Below are 26,402 nucleotides of genomic sequence, written 5' to 3'. Positions count from 1 at the left end.
ACTGGCAGCTGAGCTAGTGTAGACAAAGGTTTGGGGAAGACTTGCCTGGGCTCCTGAGAGTGGAATACAGAACTTAGTTTGGCTTTTAACCAGTTCTGGTTAGTCCCAAGAGGGAGCAGGAGCAACACCTGGGGTCTTCAAATGGCCACCTGCGTGTGAATTTAGAGCTGAGCGGCTTGGAGCACGAAAGGGGATGAAGGGAGCCCTGCCTTCTTAGGTGAATGACATCTTCGCGCTTCGGTTTGTGAAAGGGTGAAGTGGCCTTTAGTGGCACTCACCTCATAAGAATTAGGAAGTGTTAACTGTAATGGGCATATGGCAGATACTCTATAAATGGTGGCCGATGCTCTTCCAGAATGCCTCCTGGCGATACATTACAGGCTTATCAGTATTGAGGTAAAGCCTTGAGGCTGCAATGCAACTTCAAGATCCTCCTGTCTCCCTTTATTGAGACCTTAAGCATCTCTGGTTAGAGCTAAATGCCCTTGGATGAGGGACACAGTATATATCACTTTGTATATTTGACTAGTAGAGATTCCTCAAATGAACTAGGATCCCCAAGTTGTGTTTGCCCTTAATTTATAGTTAACCTTCTACCTATATGGATGAGCCTAGGGTACTAAGTTTCCCAGACGCTATGCACAGTCCAATTCCTCGGACAAACAAAGTTAACACTTTAAATCAGTTTTATTATCAGGAGTTTGGGGTTCTTAGAGATAGCAGAGGCTAGAGAGCAAAGCCTCATCCCTGCACCACTTTCCTGGGGGGGGGGGGAGACGACAGAGCGAGGTCAAGGAGTCATCAGCTGGAGTGGCCACTGGTTATCGCTCATCATCCACATGCCCGGCACATAGTAGGTGCTCAATAAATATTTGCTGGCTACTAGTGGGCAGTGGAGAGCAGAAGCTTCCCTTGGGAAGTCATACACAAGACACTTTTTTTTTTTTGCAGTTTTTCGAGACAGGGTTTCTCTGTAGCTTTCAAGCTTGTCCTGGAACTAGCTCTTGTAGACCAGCCTGGCCTCGAACTCGAACTCAGAGATCCACCTGCCTCTGCCTCCGGAGTGCTGGGATTAAAGGCGTGCGCCACCACCGCCTGGCCCACAAGACACATTTTACACGAAGTTTGCCCACAGTTTTTGGTTCCAGTTTAGGGATTCTCAAAATCCACTTTGTCCTCCTGTAGCTGCTCTATTTTCCAGGGAAAGCTCGACGTGTGTCACTCGGGGATCCTAAATCTTCTTCCCGGGGCTGTGCATCTTCTATAGCGAGGACAAGCGAGCACAGCGCTTATTAAGTCTGGCGTCTTCCAGAATGCCCGTCATTCCTTTCCCTCCGTGCAGCTGCCTAGTTTTGATTCTCTCCACCCGGGTTTAAGGGCACCTCTTGGTGGACTGGAAGACCCCACGCAACTTGAGGTGATCCGTGTTCCGGGGACGGGGTCAGGCTGGGAGGCGGGATCGCCGCACTGCGGGCGGAGCAGGCTTCCAGGGCCACCCAGTCGCGAGGCCAGTCATCCTGTGCTGCCCTGGCCCCGCGTCGCCCACGGAAGCCCGCGGAAAACCGGCGGCCGCGCAAGGGCGGCTCTACGGAGCTTCCAGATCGGCTCCGGCAGCGCGTGTAGGCCGCGCCCCCGCGCCCGCGCGCCCCCAAATCCACGGACCCAGAGCGAGCAGGCAGGCAGGCTCCGCCCCCGAGCGGACGCGCTCCCGCTGACAGCGTCCGGCAGCGCGGCGCGGCCCCGCCCCCCGGCGCGGTGCGTGCGTGCGTCCGGGCCTCGGTCCCCGGCGGCCCCGCCCCCTGCAGCAGCGTCAGCAGGTCCCAGTGGCTTCGCTGGCGGGCCACATCGCCCGGGGCCAGCCCGGCCTGGTCACGCAGCCCACGGGCCGCCCCGAGCTCCAGCAGCAGCTGCGCCACCTCCACGGCTCCTTCGCGCGCCGCCAGGAACAACGGCGTCTGCTCCTGCGGGGCGGGGACCGGAAAGCCCGGGGGCGGGACGGTCAGGGAGTCCCCGCCCACTGGGTGTCAGTCACCTCCCGCCAGACGCTGGGTCGGCCCCCTGCGAGCTTGCTGGGTTCCCGTGCTTTCGGCTTGTTTTGCGGGCCGTCTGCGGCAGGGGCTCACCCTGTTGTCTTGGGCATCTTTATAAGCGCCAGCTTGGAGGAGGGCGCGGGCCGCTCGGGCGTTGTTCACAGCCGCGGCCCAGTGCAGGGCGGTTTTTCCTAGGGCACCACATGGGAGCCGGTTACCCCGCAGGTGGGGGCTAGACTCCTGCGTTCCAGTTTCCCACGGGTTCTGGCTTTGGTGATGGGGCCGGGGGGGAGGGGAGACACGAGTACTTGGGTTTTTCAGAGAGGCGGGAAGCGTTGCCTTGGCAACCGACAGGCGGCAAGCGTTGCCCTGGTGACGTCAGAGGCGCGCGGGAGGGACAATGGGTATTGTTCTGGACCGGTGGGACCGGGGTATCCCCATCCCGTTCCCGCAGATACTTCTTCCATCCCAGTTTCACTCACTCGTATCCTCTAGTCTGTCCCTGCTGCGCCTGTTAGTTGAACCTCACCTCATTCCCGCTCTGCCCAACGTTTCGAATGCACACCGGCTCCAACCATACCCCTTTTATCTCTGGCTCCCACATCCGCTCGGGCTGCGATCAGTTCTTCAACCAGGTCCTCCACTGCCAACCTGGCAGCCAGCATCAGAGGTGTAGTCCCGTCCTCTGTGCGTGCATCCACGGCAGTCCGTCTGTTAGCTAATAGGAGCTGGGGAGACAGGAAGGGCCTGTGACCCCTGGATTACCCTGGACTTCTAGGCCAGGCCCCTCACGCTTTTGCTGTCTGTTTTGAGACAAGGTCTCACTATGCACCCAGGCTAGCCTGGGACTCAGAGATGTGCCTGCCTCTGCCTCCCCGGTGCTGGGATTAAATAGTAGGCCCTTCAACCCTCTCCAGTCGCTACCTGTCTAGTCGTGGGCCTCAGTTTCCTCCTTGTCAGACCCTAGAGAAGACCTCCATTTTACTTGCAAACTTACTGCTACTTCCTGTAGGGACCCCAGTGAGAGCTGACCTGGCAGACTTCCCGAGCATCAGCAGCCACTGCAGTGTGAAGTGGGGTGCGCCCTGCCTGGTCAGGCTGGTTGGGATTGGCCCCAGCCTCAAGGAGGCGGCGGGCAGCAGTTGGTCGAGAGAATCGGGCAGCCAGGTGCAGGGGTGTCTCTCCAGTGCCCACAGTGTGAGCCTGGGGGCAGGCCCCTCTATCCAGCAGTGGTTTCCAGGGTTTAGGATTTCCCAGCCACGGCCCCTGGACAATCGTGGATTCCACTGGCTCACAGAAGACTGCGGACATCAGGGGTGCCACCCCATCTGTGGGTGAGAATGAGTGCAAAGCCACATGGAAGAACACAAGAATAACAACATGGCCGCCGGGAGAACTGCAGCCATTAGACAAGCTCTGCCTCTCTTTTGGGTGGGGAGAGGTTGGGAAAGGGGATTTAGACAGGGTCTCACTATGTAGCTATGACTGTCCTGGAACTCACTCTGTAGACCAGACTGGTCTTAAACTCACAGAGATCTGCCTGCCTCTGCCTCCCCAGTGCTGGGATTAAAGGCATTCAGCAGTACATCTAGTTCTTGATTTAGTGGTTCAGCAGGAACAAGAGCAAAAAGTTCTCCAAGGCTCCCAGGCCTGGACCTGAGGTGCACTTGTCTAGAGGGCTGGCTAGGTTGCTCCGCACCGCAGCTTGCTGAGAGTCTGAGTTTATTCTTGACATCTCCAGATGGTGCTGTTCTGTCCCAGGTCCCGGCTCCGAGAGCCGCTGTTCTAAAGACTCCAGTTTGGATACTAGTGGGCTTTGCCTCTAAAAGGATCAGAGCTAGGATCTTTTTTTGGGGGGGGGAACGGGAGTCTAGGTTGGTTGTGTACCAGGTCCACACGTGTCCGTTTCACACTCTTGAGGAGGTGTCAGCATGGCTACCTGTGGGAGCTCTCCACAGCCGCTGTTCAGTGACCAGACCTGGTGCCTGGAGACCGAGGCTGTTTCTTCAGCCTTGGGGCAAGAGCAAGGGATAGTGTAGGCCACAGAGTTGTCTTTGCACCACCAATGCACCTCCATGCCATTCCCACCCCAGCCTTTCATCCAGCCCACCTCCTCTCCCTCCTCAGGGCCCGAGCACATGACTACTCCATCCTCATCCACTTCTGCCTCTGGCTTCAGCGTCCTGGAGGGGGTGAGTAGGTAGGGGTTAGTTATAGAGGCTAAGGCCCATCAGCATCTCCAGCATTCAGAAGCCCTCCAGGTCTGCAGCAGTATTTCTGAGCACCCTTGGCATTCCCCTCCCCGAATCCCAGGCCTTCCTCAGTCTCACTTGAGACCAATGCTGTCCTCGCCTAGTGGGGGCCTCCGCCGGTGGGGTGCCTGCTGTGTCCGAGGCCTTCGAATGAAGCCAGGGGGCAGCCACAGGGCCCCATGTTCTCGCCGTTGCCGCCGCCGCCGGATGAGCTGGAGGACAAGGAGAGCCCCAAGGGCCAGGAGAAGCACCCCAGCCACTGGTGAACACAGAACAGGCCAGGGAAGCTGCTCGGTAGGTGGCCCTGGTAGGAGAGAAACAAGTTACAAAGGGGGTCCATTCTCAGGGAGACAGGGCCAGTGGAGTAGCCTGCCTCCATTTCCTCACCCGTCTCAGGTAGTTAAACGTGTTAATGGTAAAATGCTTAGAGAGCCATATGATACGATATGTTATGTATGCTAGCTACTGTTCTTTTATAAGCTGGAGCCTAACGTTGGTCGTAGGACTATGCCAGAAATTAGTAAAAGTTCTTAGGGCAATAGGGAGACCACAATGCATGTCCCAGGGGGAGATTCATTTCGAAGAGGAGATGTTAGGGAGACCAAGTTCCCCACACAACATTTTGGGTGTCAGTTTTTGATCTCTACCAGAGATGGCATGCACAAAGGTCAAGAGGGATGGTAGGGTCACCTACTGGTCCCTGCTTGAGGGTGAGCAGCCAGCAAGGGTCCAGGCAGCAGGGGCTCCAGGGCCCCCACTGCTGCCATTGCAGCAAGGAAGCGCAGAAGGAGCCCCGAGTCCCAGGGACAGCGTGACGCAGGGTGTTCCGGACCACAGCGGGACAAATCCACTCCCATCACCACCACAAACCTGGAGAAGAGGCACTTCAGGGACTCCCTTTTGGCCCCGGCTCCCCTTCTCCTACTCCATTTAAATAACATTTAGCCCTCCCCTCCATCTCTGCTTACCCGGCACCAAGGGGGTCTGGCTCCTTGCCCGGAGGCTGGGTGTGAGGGGCTTGTCTTTCCCATGACGATGAGGAATCCCGAGTTCCGCTCAGCTCCTCCTTGGCCCGGGTCCCCGGATAGGGGAACACCATGTTCCTGCCATCGCTGTCCTTCCTCACCCAGAGCCCGACCCTCAGAGTCAGGGACAGCACTCGGGCCAGGACCAGCAGCTGCTGCTCCAGGGCTGGGGGGCTCAGCACCACCAGTAGGGCCAGGGAGGGCCCCCACTCCAAGTCTCCGTCTTCTGGCCTGCAGTCGCCCCCGTCCCAGCCGCATTCAGCGCTGTTGCATCCTTTCTCACAGTGGCCATTGTGGAAGTGATCTCGGCAGTACTGGTCATAGGCTGGGCTGCGGGTAGAGGAGAGACAGACTCAGGGCTCTTCACAGAGATTCACTGCCTCTCTGTTACCTCTGGCTCTCTAGTAGCTAAGGATGGTGGCCAAACATCATCTCCTGAGACCAACCTTTCATCCTGCCCCTCTCCCAGAAAGAGAGTCCAAGACCCTTTCTCTTGGGAGTGCTGGTTGCCAGGGGAGGTTTTCTGTGGCAGAAGGTCTGGGGAAGGGAAACTGAGGCCTGAGACCTTAGAGCTCTCAGAGGTCCAGACAAAGGCTGTGCCCCACACTGTCAGTCGTTCCATTCCTCTGGGTTGGAACCCAGGGTTTTTCTTAGCATGGAAACTCCCTGGAGTCCAGTGTGGTCATTCTGTAGCTCGGCCACGTATGTCTCCCCACCGCCCGTATCCCACCCCCATTCCCAGGCTCACGTGCAGGTCGGAGGGGTTTCACAGTCATAGCCATCAAACAGACACTCCTCAGAGTCGCACTGTGGGTGGCACCGCCCATCCCGGAAAAGAAGCCAGCACTGGGAATGGGAGGGACAGCCCTTCCAGGGGTCCGGGACCCCCAAGGAGCAGTCCCCTCCATCCCAGTCTTCTCCTGGGCCACTGCAGCCAGCATCACAAGCCCCATCACCACCTCGGCCCTTACACCCATTCTCCCCTGGCCTTTGACACCGGGGCCCTGGAGAGTCAGGAGGGCAGGAGCATTGAAAGCCAGGATTGCCCGACCTGAGGATCTCAGAGCAGCTACCATTGTGCAGGCAGGGCGAGGGGGGCCCACAACCTTGTGGAGCTGGGGGTGTCAGGCAGTCAGGGCCCCCAAAGCCACCGAGGCAGGCACAGAGGGGTGGGGAGCCTGGCTTAGGGGAGGGCAGGCATAGGCCTCCGTGGTGGCAATGATGGATACCGCAGGAAGGGACTTCGTGGCTGCAGGTGGGGCCTTCAAAACCCTGTGCCAGAGAGGAGAATACAAAAGAACTCTGTGTCAGTCCTCCTGAAGCAAGCGCCTGGGATAACCCTGCACAGAGGGCTCTGGACTGTCATATGCAAGAGGAGCCTCAGAGAGCATAAAGTCATTTTTTTTTCTTTGGTTTTTCGAGACAGGGTTTGTCTGTATAACAGTCCTAGCTGTCCTGGAACTAGCTCTTGTAGACCAGGCTGGCCTTGAACTCACAGAAATCCGCCTGCCTCTGTCTCCCGAGTGCTGGGATTAAAGGCATGCATCACCACCACCTGGCTGCATCAAGTCAACTGTAATGGATGTTGCAGCTATGCCCCTGCTAACTCCACACACGGTAGCTGTAGCTGCAGCATCCATGGTGGTGGGAATGGGTGAAGTGGGGCTATGCAGCCATGCTCAGTTTCAGGGCCCATGAAGACTAATCGGCTAGTACAGTTGACCACTTGCTGTGTCCCGGGAGACGGTTGCAAGCTCTCCTCTTCCTTCCCAGGGTAAACAGGAGGAAGGCAAAGCAGAGGAAGGGGTTTGGCTCCTGAGTGTTGTGTTGGGATAATGAAGGAAGGTACAGCCTGTTGTCACAAGGGAGGCTTCAGCCAGTTCCTGCCCTCACTCACGCCTGTCCCCACACACAGAGAACTTGTCTAAAGCCATTCTAGGAAGGGCTGGTTTTGTTGTTTCATTTTGTTCTTTTGAGATAGTCCTGAGTAGCCCAGACTGACCGCCACTTCAAGGATGGCCTTGAACTTTTTTAACCTCTGAGTCCCCTCTCCAGCCCTGACCTTGAGCTCTTGAGCCTCCTGCCTCACCTCCCCAGTGCAGGGAGGATAAATTGCAAAATTGCACCACCGCGCTGCCCTCTGATTCTGCCTTTCCCCTGTTTCTGAGAACCGCGGTGAACTTGGGCCCTCTCCAGTTATTCTACCTTCGAGGTTCCCCTGCTCACCGCCCTAGGGTTTTGGCTCTGGCATTCTTACCTTTGCTCAGTGTGGGGAGAAGAGAGAAACGGGGGTTGCAGCACTTACCTTGGGGCAGTGGCAGGTGAAGCCAGGGGGTGGTCCTGTTGTGACCTCACAGGACCCTCCGTTGGAGCAGGGCTGGCTCTGGCAGGGGTCTGTCTCCACCTCACACCTCTGGCCTGTGGTGGGGGCAAGATTGAGATCACACATGGCTTCAGTCACTGCCTCTGTCTTGACTTACACACAGTCGGTTCAGCGCACACTATGTGGGCAAGAGGATGCTGGGGCATCTTCTCTGGGGAGAGGGGTGGAGGCAGAGGGTGAGGGGCTGTCTGGATGTTCCCGGTCTTAGCTGTGCCCCAGAGACCCCAGGCCTCACCTGTGTGCCCAGGCAGACACTGGCAGTAGAAGGCATTGGCTAGAGAGTGGCACGCTGCAGTGCCCATGGGGTGGCAGGGTCGGTCGAGACACTCATCCACATCCCCCTCACAGCGCAGCCCCACAAATCCTGGAGGGCAGGCGCAGTGGAAGCCTCCAGGCTTGGGGGTGCAGGTTCCATGGTTGTGGCAGGGCTGAGACTGACAAGCGTCCTGTTCTTTGGAGCAGTTCTGTCCTTCATAGCCGGGGGCACACTGGAGACACAGAGACAAGACACAGGATGAGCTGAGCTCAAGTAGTCCACCGGCCTCCCCGTCAACGGTCGTACCCCTCATCCCTCACAGCCTGCCTTAAACACGACACGCTACTCCTCAGTGACAGAACTCAGCCCTCGGTCACAAACAAGGGACACTAAGCACTGCCTCATTCTTGGTGAAACCTCTTTTCCCTACCAACTCACTCTCCAGCCTCTCTCATTGATTTGTTAAGCGTCCCCTGAATACCTACTTGTGACATGCATGCATATGTGTGTGTACATGCATGGGTACACGTGTGTAGGTCGGAGGACTTTTCAATGTTGGTCCTCAGGCTTTTCCATCTTTTGTTTGAGACAGGGCCTCTCATTGGCTGGGAACTTTGTTTGAGACAGGGCCTCTCATTGGCTGGGAACTTTGTTAGTCTGGACAGGCTAGCTGGCCGGCTAACTCCCCAGGATCTGCCTGTCTCTGCCTCCCATCTCACCGGGATTACAGACATGTGTTGCCGAGCCCAGCTTTGTACTCGGGTTTTAGGGATCTGAATGCAGATCTTCAGGCTATTGAGGCGAGTGCTTTCTTGGCTGACCCACCTCCCTTGCCAGGTAGTGTCTTCTGTAGTACAGAAGGGGAGAGTAGAGCTCATTCTGGTTCAGTGAGGTTTGGTCGATAGAGAGATGTGTAATCTGATTGTGTAATCTGTATCACACGGTTCTCTTAGCAGCTCTAAAGAAACGTCACATTTAATCCTCACTCCACAGATAATGAAACAGTTTGCCAAAAGGTGAAGATACTTTCGAAAGCCACACGGCCTTGCAGGGGTGAGGATCAAAGCAAGAATGGCGCTGCCCAGAGCCACACTGCGGTTTTTCCGCTTGTGAGGGCAAAGTTACAAGGTCTGTGCCAGATGGCATGCCAGAAGGGAGGCTTCGGAGAGGAATGGGAGAAAATGGACTCACAGAGACTCCAAAGGCTGTGGGAAGGTGTGGAGGGCACTTCATGGGGCAGGGAGGGGAATAGTGAGTGTGCTTCTCTTCATTTTTGAGACAGGGTCATCCCTAGCCCCACCCTGCTTTTCCTTGTCTGAAAATGTTTGTAAGGGTTAGATATGGCGATGCTGGGAGACGTAACTAAGTGGGAAAAGTGTTTGCCTTGTGTGGTGGTTTGAATAAAAATGGCCCCCAAAGCCGGTAGGGAGTGACCATGTTGGATTAGATGTGGCTTTGCTGGAGGAAGTGCATCACTAGGGGGTGGGCCTTGAGGTGTCAGAAACTCAGGCTAGGCCTAGTGACTCCCTGTCTCTTCCTGCTGCCTGCTGATCAAGATGTAGACCTCTCAGCTGTGAGTCAGGTGGTGGCACACGCCTTTAATCCCAGCACTTGAGAGGCAGGTGGATCTCTGTGAGTTCAAGGCCTACAAGAGCTAGTTCCAGGATAGTCTCCAAAGCTACAGAGAAACCCTGTCTCAAAAAACAAAAAAACAAAAAAACAAAAACAAAACAAAACAAACAAAAAAGAGTTCCCTGGCCCTGGTGACTCCACAGCGTCCAGTCCCCCAAGAAAGTCCTTTTGCCAAGGTCGTGCTCTTTCTCTCAGGGGCTGAAGAAAGTTCCTCCTGCTAAAATGGGCAGGGCAGGTGGTCAGTCTCCTTACCTCTGACTAGAACTTGTGGTCCTTCAGTAGACTCTGGTGTCTGTTGTCAGGGTCAGCACTCCCGCTGTCCCTACTCCCAAGCCCGCCCCAGCTCAGAGGCCCCCGCTTCTCCAGTTCCTATTTACCCCCTCACTTCATGCTTCCTGGGAGACAACCTCTGCAGCTTGGAATGAACTTTCCCTTTCCACCCATGAGGTGGCTATTTCGGTTTCTTCATTGCGCCCATTGTCATTCACGTAGAAATAGAAATCCTAGCTAAGAATACACATGATCCTGGGTTTGATCCCCACAGCTATAAAGTAGGGTGCACACCTGCAATCCCAGCACTGACTAGGTGGAGGCAGGAGAGTGAATGGTCGTCCAAAGCAACACAGTGAGTTCAAGGCCGGAAGTGGGGAGGGTGGGTGGGGAGGGGTAAGGAGCTGGAGAGGCAGCGGCTGAGCAGTTAAGAACACAAAGGCAAATAACACAAACAAAAACCATTTCTTTGCTGGGCACGGGGTCACACGCCTTTAATCCCAGCACTCAGGAGGCAGAGGCCAGCCTGGTCTACAGACTAGTAGCAGCCAGTTCTGGGCCAGCCAGGGCTACACAGTGAAACCCTGTCTCAAAAAAAAAAAAAAAAGTGTGTTTAGAGGCAGGAGAGGGGTTCAAGGATTACGAGCACTCGTTGCTCTTCCAAAGGCCTGGCTTCCAGTCCCAGCACTCACACACGTTGGCTCACAACAGTCCCAGCACCCGCATGTTGGCTCACAACAGTCCCAGCACCCGCGTGTTGGCTCACAACAGTCTCAGCATCCGCACATTGGCCCACAACTGTCAGCAGCTCCAGCTCCAGGGGATCTGAATCTTCTGACCTCCACAGGTGCTGAGCACGCGTGTGCGTGTGGTGCATGCACATACACACAGGCAAAGCACTCACACACACACAATTTAAAAACGTTGTGTTCCTGAGCACAGGATTTGGACTGGCTGCTCTTTAGTCCCAGTGTTTCCTCTCCTGGATGGCGACCTGGACCAACAGAAGCCCTCCTCCAACTCTGAGAAACACGGACTTCCTCGGGGACAAGTGCCTCCAGGCCACCCTGCCGTGGAAGAGGCGAGGGCGGGGAAAGGCTGCTCTGGGCAGAGCAGCAGCAGAGCGTGGGTTCAAAGGCAGGACCCCTGTGGGTGTGTGAGAAGCAGCTGGAGCGTGAGCAGTGCATGGCGGTGTGTGTGTGTGTGTGTGTGTGTGTGTGTGTGTGTGTGTGTGTGGCAGAGGCGACCGGACACGGACAACGACCGGAGCCGGGACAGGAGCAGGTGTGGCCTGAGGACAGGCGGGAAGATATTCAAGATAGTCCTGCAGGACTTTGGAAGAAGCAGTCCCTGGAGGTGTTAGCGAGGCAGGGACAGGCCAGCTTCTGGTTTAGTAGATCCCCTTGGCGGTGGGAAGAAGACTGAACCAGCAGAAGAACAGATGCAGAGGCCAGGGTTGTAGGAGTTTGTGTAGCTATCAAGGTCGAATTCTAAATAGATAGATAGATAGATAGATAGATAGATAGATAGATAGATAGATAGATAGATAGATGATATATATAGATGATATATATATATATAGATAAATGATAGACAGAGATATATATATAGATAGATAGATGACAGATAGATAGATAGATGATAGATAAATATATAGATAGACGATAGATAGATAGATAGAGAGATAGATGATAGATAGATAGATAATAGATAAATATATAGATAGATGAGAGAGATAGATAGATGATAGATAGATAAATAAATGATAGATAGATAGATGATAGATAGATAGATGATATATAGATAGATAAATGATAGATAGATGATAGATAAATATATAGATAGATGATAGAGATAGATAGATAGATGATAGATAGATAGAGAGATAGATAGATAGATAAATATATAGATAGATGAGAGAGAGAGAGAGAGAGAGAGAGAGAGAGATAACAGAAGGGAAAAGAGGTAGTGGTGGAATGGCCTGACCTGGTGGGGGTTGAGTGCATGGGTCAAAGAGAGGACTGGGTAAACTCGGTTCTCACCTACTCTACCACGTTGTCGCCTTTTACCCTCTAGACCTCTTACCTGGCAGACATAGCCGTTGGGCTGGGCCACACAGGTGGCCCCGTGCTGGCAAGGCTTGGACTCACAGGGGTTTACTCTATCCTGGCACAACCTGCCCTGGAATCCAGGAGGGCAGTGGCAGAAGTAGGAGGAGCCGCTGTCTATACAGAGGCCTCCATTCTGGCACAGGTCAGAGACCTCCACGCCTGGGGAGACAGACAGGAGGGAGGGATCTAAGAAGGGTTCTCAGGTGGTGGGGTCGACATGGAGAGGCCAGGAAGGACAGATGTTGGGTTCTGTTCATCCCAGGGGTATTTTAGCCGGGGTGGGACTGCATGGCTCTGGGTGAGACACGCTGCTAGTGACTGTGTTAAGCTGGAGCCTCCCCTGGGCTGTTGGTATTGACTGTAGTCACAGAGCAGATCTGTGTGAGGGTGTGCTGTGTGCTGAACTGTGGAATAAATCGCTCTAGTTTCTCTTGGCTGTTTTGGCTGTGACATAGCTCTGTGACTGCTGTGACTGCCCTGGGGGTTGGGACAAGGGAGCACTCTGCTCCCCAGTTGGTCCAGGGGCTGGTACCTTGGCTCACCGCAGCTTTCTGGCAGGACACAGGGAGGTCACAGTGAGGTCCTGCCCATCCCTGGAGGCATAGGCACTGGAAGGAGGGGCCGCTCTGGAGGCATCGGGCAGTGTGTGGGCAGGGCTTCTGGGCGCACCAGTCAACCAGAGTCTGGGGGTTGGAAGAGAATATGAGACAGGAAGGCCTGTGCTTCTGAGACCCAGAGATGAGCCTCTGCCAGCTGTGGCTCCCTCAAACCCTCTCATTTCTAAGAAGACTTGCTTGCAAGTGGGCTGAGCCGATACCCTCTCCAGTACAGTCTCCAGCATCAGAAATCCGTCCAGCTTACCCTCAACACTCAGACTTTTTTGGGGGGGTTGGGTGGGAGTGGGGGATAAGGTTTCATCTACTCCAACATGGCCTCAAACTTGTCATGTAGCTGAGGCTGGTCTTGAACTCCTGATTCTTCCGCCTCTGTCTCCCAAGTGTTGGGATGAAAGGTGTGCACCACCCTGCCCAGCTTTCCTGCCTTCACCTCACACCCAAGTGAGAAGCTAATACCTAGACTTCCGCATGTCCCTTCGTGTGGACATCTGTCCCAGGTTCCCTGTTGCCCACCCGTTAGTCCCCAAGACCCCACTAGCTGGAGCTCTCCAGCCTCTCCCACTTGGCACATCTGGCTGATTGCACCTCACCTGGCAGCTGCTTCCTGTATAGCCAGGGTTGCAGAGGCAGCGGGCACCCTGAGGTGTGTCTTGGCAGGTCGCCTTGTTCTTGCAGGGGCTGGAGAAGACAGAGACGGTGTGGTAGGAAGGTCTGGGAGATGGGGAGCATGCAATGTGGGGTGACAAGTTGGGTTGTGGGGAAATGTAGGTCAGCTCCTTGGAGAAGGGGCAGCCAGAGGATGGGGAGCTGTGGCAGCCTTGAGCTCAAGGAGAGGTGGATAGGAAATGGGGGCTGAGGGTTCCCCTGCTCCTGCTGGGGGCCTCACACCCTGCTCACCTGTCTGCACAGCGGGGCTTGATCTTCCCCTCACAGCGGAGCCCCTGGAAGCCCGCGGCACAGAGGCAGAGGAAGGCGCCAGGCTTGTTCACACAGGTACCCCCGTTGAGGCACGAGGCTGGGGAGAGGAGTCTGTGAGGGGTGGGTTCCATGCCTGTAACCTGGCCTGTGACCTTGGTCGCACACAGCACAGAGGTGTCTGCCGCTCACCAGTACAGCTTACTGCTGTCCAGTTAGTTATTTAAAACCAGTGGGTCCTGGGGATCGGGCTCCAGGCTTCAGGCTTGGTGGCTAGGACCTTGACCCTGTGAGCCATTTCTCAACTGGACATGTAACCAAGGATGGACTCCCAATCCTCCGCTCCCAGCCCCCGAGAGCTGGGGTTACAAGTGAGCAACACCACGCCTGTGGTGCTGGGCGTTGACCCCCAGGCTTCATGGATGCTAGGCATGCCCTCTACCCCAGTGTCCAGTTAAAATATCTTTTTTTTTTTTTTTTTTTTGGTTTTTTGAGACAGGGTTTCTCTGTAGCTTTGGAGCCTGTCCTGTGCCACCACCACCACCACCACACACACACACACACACACACACGCACACGCACACGCACACACACACATGCCTGCCTGGCCCCTGCACCTAGCTGTGGTTCAGAATCCAGGACAGAACTCACCAGACACACAGTGGTCGATAAGGGTTTGGCAGAGGGAGCCTGTGTGACTCGGAGGACAGGTGCAGAAATAGCCCTCAGGGCTGGTGTTGCAGGAGCCACCATTGAGACAGGGCTCTGAGTGACAAGCTGTCACCTCCTCATTACAGGACAGCCCTGAGGGAACGAACAGGTGAGTCTGAAACTCTTGCTTTCTGCTTTTCATCTCCTTTCTCACCTGTACCCTAAAATCCCCTGTCCCACCAACCTCTTCCTTCTACCCGAGAGTCACCTGTGGTGTCCCCCGCAGCCCACACTCACTTCTCCTCGCAGAGGTCCTAGACACAGCTTTGGTTTGTGAGGCTACAGGCTGGAGTGTATACGGTATAGGGAGAGACTCACCTGTGTATCCTGTGGGGCAGGTACAGTTGTAGCCAGAGGGCTGGGGATGGCAGGTTCCCCCATGGGTACAGGGGGTGGAGATGCAACCCCCAAGCTCTGTCTCGCATTCTTGCCCAGTCCAGCCCGCATCACACACACAGGAGGATCTGATCATAAAGAAAAAGGAACGGGTCCATCTCTTTCCCTCCTGCCTTGTTGACTGGACCCTAAGACCATCTCCCTTTTGGCTCGGAGACTCTTGTTTGCCTTCTGTTCCCATTCTAAGGACTTAGTTTACCTATTATTTCTATGTGTATGGGAGTTTTGTCTGTATGTAGGTCTGGGCACTACGTGTATGCCTGGTGCCTGTGGAGGCCAGAGAGGCCAGAAGAGGATGCTGGATTCTCTGAACTGGAGGTGTGATGGCTGTGAGCCGCCATATAGATTCTGGGGATCAAACCCCTGTCCTCTGCAGGAGCGGCCGTGCTCTTAACCACTGAGCCTTTTTTTATTTTTTAGCTTAAAACAAAGGGGAGGGGGGCGGTAGTGGCGCACACCTTTCATCCCAGCATTTGGGAGGCAGAGGCAGGCGGATCTCTGTGAGTCTGAGGCCAGCCTGGTCTACAAGAGCTAATTCTAGAGCAGGCTCCAAAGCTACAAAGAAACCCTGTCTCAAAATACAAACAAACAAACAAACAAACAAACAAACAAGCAAACAAAGGGGGGAACCTATCAAGTGGACACACATCCTCTCTCTCCTTCTTTTCCTTTCATCTCCCTCATCCCTATCCTGTTCTCTCCCGGGTCTCCTGGGGCTCAGGTCCACCACAAAGCTCACTGTCTAGCTGTCTGCGGCCTTGGCTGCCCGTTCCATTTGCCTTTACTTGGATTATCGTCCTGTGATAACACTCCTGGCTTGTTCTGTGTCGGGAAGTGACCACGCAGAGATGCCCAGTAGCTGTTTAGGTAACGAGATACAAGGCCGCCCTGGTATTCATTCTCTTCTCTCTGCTCTGCCCCTAGTTGTCTTCTGCCACCTTCAGGATGCTCAAACGGCCCCCTCCACAGGTGCCACTCAGCAGCTGTGCCTCCCTTCCGCTTCCCCGAGGACGCTTGTCATCTCTGTCCTGTTCCCCCACCGGTCACATCCCTCCGGCTTGCACCCCGCCCCCTGCTGTCTTCTGTCCTAGCTGAGGCTGATGGGGAGGAGGGCATGGCGGTATACTCTTACCTCTGGCAATGGCCATGGTGGCAGGTGCAGTTGTTCTTGCCAGGAACACAGCCAGGACTTCCATCAGGGCAGAGGCAGTGGGCTCTGTCTTCCTGGTCTTGGCATTGATGCCCAGGTTGGCACAGGTTGGGGGTGCACAAGGGAACGTCACAAAACGGGCCTGTGAGTGTGGGTGGGAGAGAGAGGAGTCTGAGAGGAAAGAAAGCCCCTGTTTGTCCTGAGAGTCAGAGGTCACCCCTCGTGCTCCTGTTCTTTCTGGGTCTCTGTTGTCCTTGCCCTGGTCCTTCTCCAGCTCTGGGTCTCCTGCAGCTCCGAGCCGCTATCTCTTGTTCAGTGAGCTGCCTGGCGTTCCGTGGTGACCTGCTCTGCCCCCAGGGTCACCTCATCTAGGGAGCCTTTACATTTTCAGTCTGGGCTGGGTGGTGTCCTGGGCTCCCATGGAAAGACACGGGGCCTCATAACTGAATATAGGAGTTGCAAGAATTTTGAAAACAGTAAAATTTTTCTAACATACAATGACCAAAAATGCAAAATTTAAGAGCAGCGTGAGTCTGAGATGCCTGACCGTGCAGCCGCATGCCGCCTTGGTTCGGAATGCACAGAACACCCCACTTTCTATTGCGGGTGTCGCTGCTTCACAGTGACAGCTGCAAGGCTGCCCCGACACCTGGCTCAGATGCGAGATTATCGCGTGTTATAAGCTGCGGTGTTTTTACTGTCCACACGGAGTTTCCCATCCACTAGTTTCTTATGTTGGTTTAATGGCGGAAGACAAAGACTGTATTTTCCTGTTGTTAGTCCTCAGCGTGGAACGTCGAGTTTGTTTAGCTCCAGGTTGTCTTGTCTTCGGCAAGCAATCAAATCCACCTCAGTCTGCACATTTTCTATTTGTCTTTAACAAATGGTAAAATTATATGTACACCATATGTGTTTTTTTTTAAATATTTATTTATTTATTTATTATGTATACAATATTCTGTCTGTGTGTATGCCTGCAGGCCAGAAGAGGGCACCAGACCTCATTACAGATGGTTGTGAGCCACCATGTGGTTGCTGGGAATTGAACTCAGCACCTTTTGAAGAGCAGGCAATGCTCTTAACCACTGAGCCATCTCTCCAGCCCAACCATATATGTTTTAAAGTATCTTTATGGTTTGTTATCAAAGCATGCTTGATTTATATATTTATTTTATATACTTATAGGCTTGAGGTTGAAAGCAAATTTCTTGAGTGAAAAGGGGTCTCAGTGGATTAAAGGTTCAAGGGGCCCTGACCTAGGACCCCCTCATTCTCTCCGACACTCAGCCGTGGTCAGCAGGGAAGATCTCACCCTGCGTCAGGTTAAAGCCACCTGACAACCACAGTTGTGCCAGTCTTGCTTCTGGGTCCGGTGTTGTGATATTTAGTTAATTAATTAAAATAATTTAGTGTGTGATGTGTGTGTGTTGGTGTAATGTGTGTGGTATGTATGGTGTGTGTGTGTGTATGGTGTGTGTGTATGGTGTGTGTGTGTGTGTTGGTGTAATGTGTGTGGTATGTATGTGGTGTGTGTGTATGGTGTGTGTGTGTACGGTGTGTGTGTGTTGGCAGTCACGTGCCTTTGGTAGGTGGCCAGATGATAACTTAGCAGAGTCTGTTGTCTCCATTCACCTTCACATGGACACTGTGTTTTGAACTCAGGTTGTCAGATTTACAGTTGCTCGCATTTAACTGCATATTCATTTAATTTACCCTGTTCTCTGTAGTGCTGGGATTGGACTACGGATCACGCGTACTTGGACCACACTTCCAGCTCATTGTAAGCACTTTTTGCTCCGACTAGTTTAAGGGCTGCTATTCTCATCCTGTTTCCATATCTGGACCATCAAACACCCACCAGTGGGCTCTTCCCCACCTCCAGCAGGCTCACACCCCTCCAGCGGGCTCACACCCCTCCAGCGGGCTCACACACCCACCAGCGGGCTCACACACCCACCAGCGGGCTCACACCCCTCCAGCGGGCTCACACATCTCCAGCGGGCTCACACATCTCCAGTGGGCTCACACCCCTCCAGCGGGCTCACACCCCTCCAGCGGGCTCACACCCCTCCAGCGGGCTCACACACCCTCCCTGCTCTTCCCGTTGACTCCTGACCTGTGAAGCCAGGGTGGCAGAGGCAGAAGAAGGCTCCTGAGAGATTGATGCAGCTGGCTCCCGTGGGGCAGGGGTCACTCAGACACTCGTCCACCTCAGTCTCACAGTGTGGTCCTTCAAAGCCTGTGTCATCGGCGAGGGTCAGAGACTGCACCAATGGCCCCCTCCCCCAGGGTCTGAGCCTCAGTTTACCTGGGAGACACTCGCAGTGAAAGGCTCCAGGCTGGTCTCGGCAGTGCCCCCCATTGGCACAGGGGGCACTGCTGCATTCATCCACGTCTTCCTCACACCTGGCACCAGTGAATCCTGGCAGGGGAGGGGGTGGGAACGGAGGGTGTTCACGGTCACGCAGGGAGGCGCAGCGTGAACAAAAATGAGTCTTGGAGGAGACTCAGGGTACTTGTAGGGCAACAGAAGCAATATAGATAGGGTGGCGCTCAGCCCCTGCTGGCTGTGATGCCGCTGGGCTGTGGGCAAGCTACCCAGCTTCCCTCGGGCTCTCATTTCTCCCTATGAAAGAGCTAGAGTGTAGTAATGGCGCCTGGACTGGGGTGTGGCTCAGAGGTAGAGTGCTTACCTTAGGCACTCATGCCTCCGTCCCCAGCACTGAAACAAAGAAGCTGTCTCATGTTAGCATGGGGAGGAGACATTCTCTGTGTCTATGGCAGCCCAGCCAAAGCCAGCCAGTGACCCGAGGTGCAGGGGGGTACACAGAGGGAAGGAGAGTGACTTGTCAGGGCAGGGGTGAGGGTGGGGAGAGAGCGAGGGAGGATTTAGGGCTGTGATGGAAGAGTCTGGGGAGCTAAAAAGGAGTGGGGGAACAGGCTGCTTTAGCCGAGCGGGAGGGGCCTTCAAAGAGATGCTGGCCTCTGGAGGTTCCCTGGACCGGTCTCTTCGCCTACCCGGGAGGCAGATGCACAGGAAGCCATTGAGCAGGTCATGACAGCCAGCTTGGTTCAGGCAAGGGTTGGAGGCACACTCATTGGTCTCCACCTCACAGAGTCTCCCTTCCAAGCCTGAGGACACAGACGTGGTGAGAAGGGGGCTCAGTCAGGCTTAGACAGCGGCTGCCGGGCTTTCTGCCTGGGATACCTGGGCTCTGCAGCAGCTCTCCTAGGACTTGTGGACTACCACTGTCCCCAGGTCTGTCCCCCAGGGCTATCCCCAGTGCTGTCCCCCAGGTCTGTCCCCAGGGCTGTCTCCCAGGGCTGTCCCCAGTGCCGTCCCCAGGGCTGTCCCCAGGGCTGTCCCCAGGGCTGTCCCAAGGCTTAGCTGCTCTGGGGGTGTGACTGCTTCCCTCAGGTCTGAAGGCTCAGGGAGCAGGGTACCTGCAGAAGCTGAGAGGAACTGCTGTCTAAAGCCCTTTCTGTGTACCTAGCGGGTGGGGCTCTCCTGGTGGTCTGCCCAGCCTGAGATTCTCGAAGTACAGCGGAAAAGTGGGCATCTCTCTGGAGGATGATTTAGCCCTTGTGTACTAGCTAGGCCTCTGTGTCAAGGTAGCGGGAATCCTGGCAGGGATGTGGTGATGGTCGTGATTGTAGCGGCAGTGGTGTGGTCATTGTGGTAGTGCTGGTGATGATGGTGATGGTTGTGGTGCTGTTGGTGACGATGGTACTGATGGTCATGATGGTGGTTGTGGTGCTGTTGGTGACGATGGTACTGATGGTCATGATGGTGGTTGTGGTGCTGTTGGTGACGATGCTAATGATGGTCATGATGATGGTTGTGGTGCTGTTGGTGACGATGGTACTGATGGTCATGATGGTAGTTGTGGTACTCTTGGTGACGATGGTACTGATGGTCATGATGGTGGTTGTGGTACTGTTGGTGATGATGGTACTGATGGTCATGATGGTGGTTGTGGTACTGTTGGTGACGATGGTACTGATGGTCATGACGGTGGTTGTGGTGCTGTTGGTGACGATGGTACTGATGGTCATGATGGTGGTTGTGGTGCTGTTGGTGATGATGGTATTAATGGTCATGATGGTGGTTGTGGTGGTGGTAGCTATGGTAGCGATGGTGGTGGTGGTGGTGGTGTTACTGCTTGTCTCATGGTGATGGTGGTGGAGGAGGAAGGTCTGAATAAAGACATTACAGAGGCAGAGTTGCCCTGTTTTTCACCTTCAAGTTCACCCTCATCTCAACAGTCTCATGGTCAGCCTTCTGACCTCCCTGTCCTCTCCTCTTTCCTGGGGAGCCTGCCGTGATCCCTCTTGCTACCTGTAACTTGTCCCTTGGAAGCAGTTTTTCTGCTTCTCTGTGCATGGTCTGTGTGTGGCCTGAGCCATGATGCTTGGGGGCTGCTTGGCTTCCAGTAGTGGGTGGGGTGGATGAAAGGGTTGAAGCCCAGGGTCTGAATCTTGGCTCTGCTCCTCACTGACAGTGTGACCTTGGAGAGGTCTCACTCCACCTCTTGGTGTCCAGCTTTTTAATTTATGAGCTGGGGATGCAATGCACATTTTTTCTCCTCCTCCTCTCGCGGAGGCACGAGTGTGGGCAGCCGTGAGCATTCCTTTCCTATCGCACCGGCTCCAGCGCTCCACCCGTGTGGAATGCCAAGGGTTCACGCTCCACCTCTCTGAGGGAGAGTGTGTAATTAAGGGGGGGTCTGAGGGAGAGTGTGTAATTAAGGGGGGGTCCTGGGCTGGTATGAGCAGAGCGGCAAATGCACTGTCGTTCTGTCCTCTTTGGCCAGACCGCTATGTACAGCGGACCAGGATACACGCTCCTTGATGATCATGAAATGGGTGTCACACCCTGCCCCTGAGTTACACAGTGCACAGTCTCATCACAGGGCAGCCCGCCCTTCTCCTGGGGGCCTTGGGTTCCCTAGTTTTAGCTGGGACATAGGGAGGGAAAGAAGCATGCTGGGGAAACAGGCTCCGGCTAGGCGATCCCCCACGGGTCCTAAGTTAGTTCTCTGTCTCTCCCACCCACAGCCCTGCCCAGTTGTACCTGGTGGGCAAATGCAGTGGAAGGTGGCCAGTAGGTCCAGGCAGGTGCTGCCTGGGTGGCAGGGCTGGGACAGGCACTCGTTGTGATCGGCCTCACAGCGGGAGCCCGTGTAACCGGGCGGGCAGAGGCAGTTGAAGGAGCCAGGGGTGTTGAGGCAGGAGCCGCCATGTTCACAGGGACTGGGTCCTTGATGGGCTGAGAGGAGAGGAGAGCTGAGATCCACGGAGGCCAGGGGTGGAGGGACAAGGAGGCCAAGGTGTCAGGGGAGGTGTGGGGGTCTGTCTGCGGAGATGGGACTGATGGGGACGGGGGGGGGGCTGTGTGTTTAGAATGGAGCAGGCAGGGACAACCTGTGGGGTCCGAAGGGTTGAGCACTGGGCTAAGAGCTGAACCCAGTTAAGACTCCACCAAAGAAAATAAGCCTTTTGTGCTTTTGCTGTATCTCTATATCTATCTATCTATCTATTTATCTATCTATTTATTTATCTATCTATCTATCTATCTATCATCTATCTATCCATCCATCATCTATCTATCTATCTATCTATCTATCTATCTATCTATCTATCTATCTATCTATCTTTTCCACTTGTGTGTGTGTTTGTGGTATGCATTTGTGTGATGACACGTTTGCATGTATGTGGGCACGCATGTGTGGGTGGGCCCCAGTGTGTGAATGTGAGGGTGCAGGTTGATGCTGGGAATCCTTGGCTGCTCCCCTACCCCTGCTCACTGAAGCAGGGTCTGTCAGATCTGGACGTTGTAGGTATGGCTAATCTGTCCAGTCAGCTTGTTCTGGAGGAGCCCCTGTCTTTGCCTTCGGAGGCTGGAATTACAGATGGACCCTCATGCCCACCTGGCATTTGCCACCTGTGTGGGTTCTGGGGATCCGACTTCCAGTCCTCACGCTTGTGTGGCAAGTCCCTTAACCACGGACCACCTCACCAGCCCTGCCTGTTGTTCTTCTGAGATAGTCTGGAATGTTCCAATGATACTGGAACTCAGTATGTAGTTGAGGCTCCTCCTGCTTCTGCTCCCTGGATTCTGGGGTTACAGGCACGTGGGATTACGTGACACTAAGTCACGCCTGGTTTAGTTTTTCACCTTGATAAACCATCCGCTGTGTCCTCTGTTGAGCACAGAGGCCTGGCCTCAGAGGGGCTCTGTGGGGAAACCCTCACCCATTTGACACTCATCCAGATCCTGGTGGCAGGTGGGTCCCGAGTAGCCAGGCTGGCATAAGCAGAGGAAAGAGCCTGTCAGAGGGTTGGTGCTACACTGGGCATTCCCATGGCATGGCTGGCTCAAGCACCCGTCTTCCTGGTGGCACAGGAGGCCTGTGGGAGACCGAGGGGCAGGGCTCTTGCAGACTGCTTGGGGCTCCGCGTTGGGGACTCCGCGCTGGGGACTCCGCGGTGCCCTCCAGGAACGTTCTCCCCTTCCACGTCCCCACCCCCGCATCCTCTGCCTGCACCTGTGCGTCCAGGTGGGCAGAGGCAGGAAAAGGAGCCCACGCGGTCAATGCAGGTGGATCCCGGGGCACAGGTGGCAGCTGCACAGTCATCCAAGTTCTGGTCACAGCCTGGGCCACCCCAGCCACTCACACACACGCAGTGGAAGCCCCCGGCTGAGTTCTGGCAGGTGCCACCGTTTCTGCAGCGAGGGGGACCCTGGGCTTCACATTCATCTACGTCTTCAGAGCAGTCCCAGCCTGCAGGGGACAAGAGAGGGGACGAGGGCTGGCACTGGGATGGAGGGAGGGGGCGCTGCCGCCGCCCCGCACTTGCTCTGGACGACTCACCCTTCCAGGTCTTTGGGCAGAGGCAGGTGTAGGTGCCCAACCCATCCAGGCAGGTGGCCCCATTCTGGCATTGGTGCCTGACACAGTCATCTGGATTCACTTCGCAGTCCAGGCCTGTGAAACCTGACAGGATCGTAGAATCAGCCATGGAGCCCACCCAGGGGAGAAGACCCTCCCTGCTCAGGGAGAGGGGTACAGGAGAGCCGCCGGGAGGCTTTACCTGGGGGACAGAGGCAGAGATGAAAGGTGGTGTCTCCCTCTGGCACCAGCTGGCAGGTGCCTCCATTGAGACAGCTTCCAGGAGAGCAGGGTCCCTTCCTGAGCTTGCACTGCAGCCCCTCCTGCCCCACGGGGCAGAGACACTGGAAGGAGCCCAAGGTGTTATGGCAGGAAGTCCCCTTAGGGCAGGGTCCTGGCTCCCGGAAGCATTCGTTGACATCATGTTCACAGATGTGACCCTCGAAGCCAGGTGGGCAGCGACACTGGATCTGGGGGTATGTGGCCAGGCACACGCCTCCATTGGCACAGGGCTTGGCTGAGCAGAAGTCTCGGAGCTGGCATTGCTCACCTGCAGCAGGGCACAGGGGTGGGGTGGGCAGGGACTGTTTCCGTCGCAGCTGGGTGTAGTTTATGCAGCTAAGCTTGCTAGGCGGTCTGTGTGGATGCGCTATACGCTCTGCCTTCTTTTCCCGTCTCTTTCCCGTTACTTTCTTGCTCTCTCTATCCTGGTGCTCCATGCCCTGCCTTAGTTTTGCTGTATGTCACAAGGGTTGTAATTACACTGTTCTTATCTTCTACTTTGGAAAGCACACGTAGCTAACAGTGGAGTTTTACAAATTGGCATACCCTGGGAAACTTGGGTTCCCTGCAGTGACCTTCTTGGGGGAGGTGAAAAGCCTCAGAGCCACCCTGCTGGGTCACTTTGCCTCTCTGAGCGGATTTCTTGTTGTTATTTAGATTTTGGTTTTCTTTAAGGCAAGGGCTCACATCACCATGAATCTGAAGATGACTTTGAACTTCTCTCCCTCCTTTTTTGACACAGGGCCTCTCTAAACTGTCTTGGCTGTCCTAGAACTTGCTATGTCCTGGAACCAGGCTGGCCTCAAACTCATAGAGATCCTTCTGCCACTGCCTTCTGAGTGCTGGGGTTAAAGGTGTGCCAGCATGTCTGCTCTGACTGTGAACTTCTGATCCTGCCTCTACTTCCTGATTTCAGGCGTGTGTGCCGCCACAGCTGAAGCATGCACCGTTGCAGCAAGCGCAGCCATTCATGCACGCCAGGCAGGCTGTTTGCAACTGAACTGTTATCTCCAGCTCTACTTTCTGTTCTTTTGTTTCTCTCTTTCCACCGTGCGCTGTGGATCCCAGGGACTGAACCCAGGCTGGCAGCACTGGCAGCAGGTGCTACCCACTGAACCATGGCCCAACTGTCCCCAGTTTCTATTTTCCCATATATATATATTTGTGTGTATGGATGTTTTGTTTGTATGTATGTCTGTATGTCTGTGCACGTGTGTGCCTGATACCCAGAGAGGCCAGAAGAAGATCTGTATGTAGCGAGATGGTTTCTAGGTTGGGTTAAGTGGGGTGGGAAGACCTATTCTAAAAGTGGGCAGCACTGTTCCCTGGACTGGGGTCCTGGACTGCATAAGAAGAAAACAAGCCGTGCCTCAGCGTTCATCTGTACGCTGACCGGTTTTGTCTACCTTGACACAGTCTAGGATCACCTGAGAAGAAAGCCTCTGCTGAGATCAGGTTGGCCTGTGGGCATGCCTGTTAGGGATCCTCTCGATCGTTCATTGGTGTAGGCGGGCTCAGCTCACTGTGGGCAGCGCCATTCCCTAGGTGAGGACCTGAACTATAAGGCAGGAGGGAGCTAGCTGAGAAGAAGCCACCAAGGATGCTGTGTGACTGACAGCTCTGGGTTCCTGCCTTGACTTCTTCTCCGTAAGGGCTGTCACAAGGAAACGTCAGCCACACAAACCCTTTCCTCCTCGCGCTGCTCTTTGCCAGGTGATTATCAGGGCAACAGACACGAAACAAGAGTACCCCGCTTCCTGTCTGTTCACACCACATGGCTCCCTCACCATGATGTGGAACCGGCAGGCTGAACCGGAACAAACCCTTCGGAAGCTTTTGCCTGGTGTTTGTCGCGGCATCCGGAAGACTGACCGACGCACCCCTCCTTAGGTGCTGGCCTACACACCCCTGGGTGCTTACCTGTCCACCCGGGTTCGCAGGAACACCGTGGACGGCCTGAGGCCTGGACGTAGCAGTGGCCCCCGTTGAAACAGAAAGAAGTTGGACAGAGGTCTTCCAGATGGATTTGGCATCGCTCTCCGGTGAAGCCGGAGGGGCAGGTGCAGGAGAAGCTGGGGGCCGGTGGAGAAGCAGGGCTAGGGGAGCTTGGGGGCGTGGGAAGCAGGGCTTGGCAGTTGCCCCCATTCTTGCAGAGTTGGGTATCACGGCAGGGGTCAGGGAACTGGCAAGTCTCACCCAGAAATCCAGGGGCACACCTGGGGTAGAGGGACATTTCAGGCCAGTGGTCCCTCTTCCTGCTCTCCCTCCTCTTCTGCCTCCACTTGAGTCTTCCCTCCTTTTCTCACTCCTCGTGCTCTTTCCTGCTCTCCCTCCTCCTCCTCTCCGTTCCCACTCCCACGAACCACACTCACTGGCAGGTTCCTTGTCCCTGAGGTAGCCTCAGGCAGGTGCCTCCGTTGGCACAGGGTTCTGGGGAACCTCCACACAGAAGCTCTGGGGAAGACACAAGAGGAGAGGCGGCCCAAAGACCTGTGATGGCCCTTCCCCCTCCAGGTGCTCCCCCACGTGGCCCAGGTGCGCGGTGCCTGCGTGGTGCTCTCTGCCATCCTCTCCTTCACACCCCAGTCCCAGGCTCCACATGGTCTCTGTCCCAGATCTTCCATTCAGGACTCTGTTATTACTCCAGCCCCCTTCCTGTTTATTCTCCATCCCCCGGAAGCAGGACAACTGGGATTAGGAGGGAGCCAAGGGCGCTTCTGGGAGGTGAATGGCTGAGCCGCCTAAGGGATTTCCTTCAGGAAAGGCCAGCAATGAGCCACTGGGGGTGGGGACAGCTGGACAGAAAGGGACCTGGTGGTCCCTTCTATGTCTCCATGTCCTGCTTCTCGCTCCTCTGTTCCCTGTAGCAGGCGGTCAGCTTTCTCTCCTGTCTGTCCCACACCAAGAGCCCTCTCTCTGCCTCTAACTCCAGGGTCAGCTGGCTTCTCCCTGGGGGTGGGCACCCTCCTTTCCACTCCACAGCAGGCACCACCCCTGGCACCAGGCCCAAAGCCTGGGTCTCAGCAGCCCCTGGGACAGTCAGCGCTCCCTGCAGGTTGCTCCTACAGAATCAATCTCCTCCCTCCAGTGTTCCTTCAGAGCCTGGGCCTTGGCCCTCTTTCCCAACCTCACTAAGCATCTCCCGACCCTTTCACCTCTGGCCTTGCCTCACCTCTGGTCAGGATGAGTGAGAAACTGGGTAGCAAGAGCAGCAACAACAGCAGCAGGGACCGGGACTGCATTCCAGGCGCCTGGCCCTGGTCCGGATCTCTCCCCCTTCAGGCAAAGACCCTCAGAGTCCTTGTGGTCATGCAAGGCCACCTCCCCGGGCTCCACCGCCCCTCCTTCCTTCTGGGCCTGCTGCACGCCTCAGTCTGAGCTGTTTCCTGAGTCACACAATGTCCTGGACACCCTACTCATGGGGGGGAGTTGGTGTATGAGGGAACACTAAGGGAGGGTGAGGGAGGGGCCTCTGTCCG

At 55.3% G+C, this 26,402-nt stretch overlaps 1 protein-coding gene across 1 annotated transcript; it reads right to left on the bottom strand.

Annotated features, from left to right (window-relative positions):
• Positions 1–668: 668 nt before the first annotated feature.
• On the bottom strand, positions 669–26,310 carry Notch4 (notch receptor 4). Its single transcript, XM_087898491.1, has 30 exons — positions 26,096–26,310; positions 25,296–25,377; positions 24,844–25,139; positions 22,844–23,191; positions 22,624–22,746; positions 22,297–22,533; positions 22,004–22,159; positions 20,823–21,017; positions 18,767–18,880; positions 18,057–18,170; positions 17,865–17,987; positions 15,731–15,890; positions 14,521–14,666; positions 14,143–14,295; positions 13,474–13,591; positions 13,167–13,254; positions 12,492–12,642; positions 11,934–12,118; positions 7,926–8,178; positions 7,613–7,725; positions 6,056–6,579; positions 5,251–5,637; positions 4,977–5,152; positions 4,361–4,586; positions 4,141–4,213; positions 3,918–4,041; positions 3,063–3,358; positions 2,611–2,758; positions 2,124–2,221; positions 669–1,961 (listed from the first exon to the last, which is right to left on the bottom strand). The coding sequence occupies exons 1-30, from the start codon at positions 26,163–26,165 to the stop codon at positions 1,347–1,349; spliced, it is 5,892 nt and encodes a 1,963-aa protein (XP_087754617.1). The 5' UTR covers positions 26,166–26,310; the 3' UTR covers positions 669–1,346.
• Positions 26,311–26,402: the final 92 nt, after the last annotated feature.

The sequence above is a fragment of the Myodes glareolus genome, chromosome 18 (genome assembly GCF_982192425.1).
Source record: "Myodes glareolus chromosome 18, mMyoGla1.1, whole genome shotgun sequence".
Taxonomy (NCBI): Eukaryota; Metazoa; Chordata; class Mammalia; order Rodentia; family Cricetidae; genus Myodes; species Myodes glareolus.
Note: the sequence above shows the minus strand (reverse complement) of the source record. Positions and strands in the feature narration are given on the sequence as shown.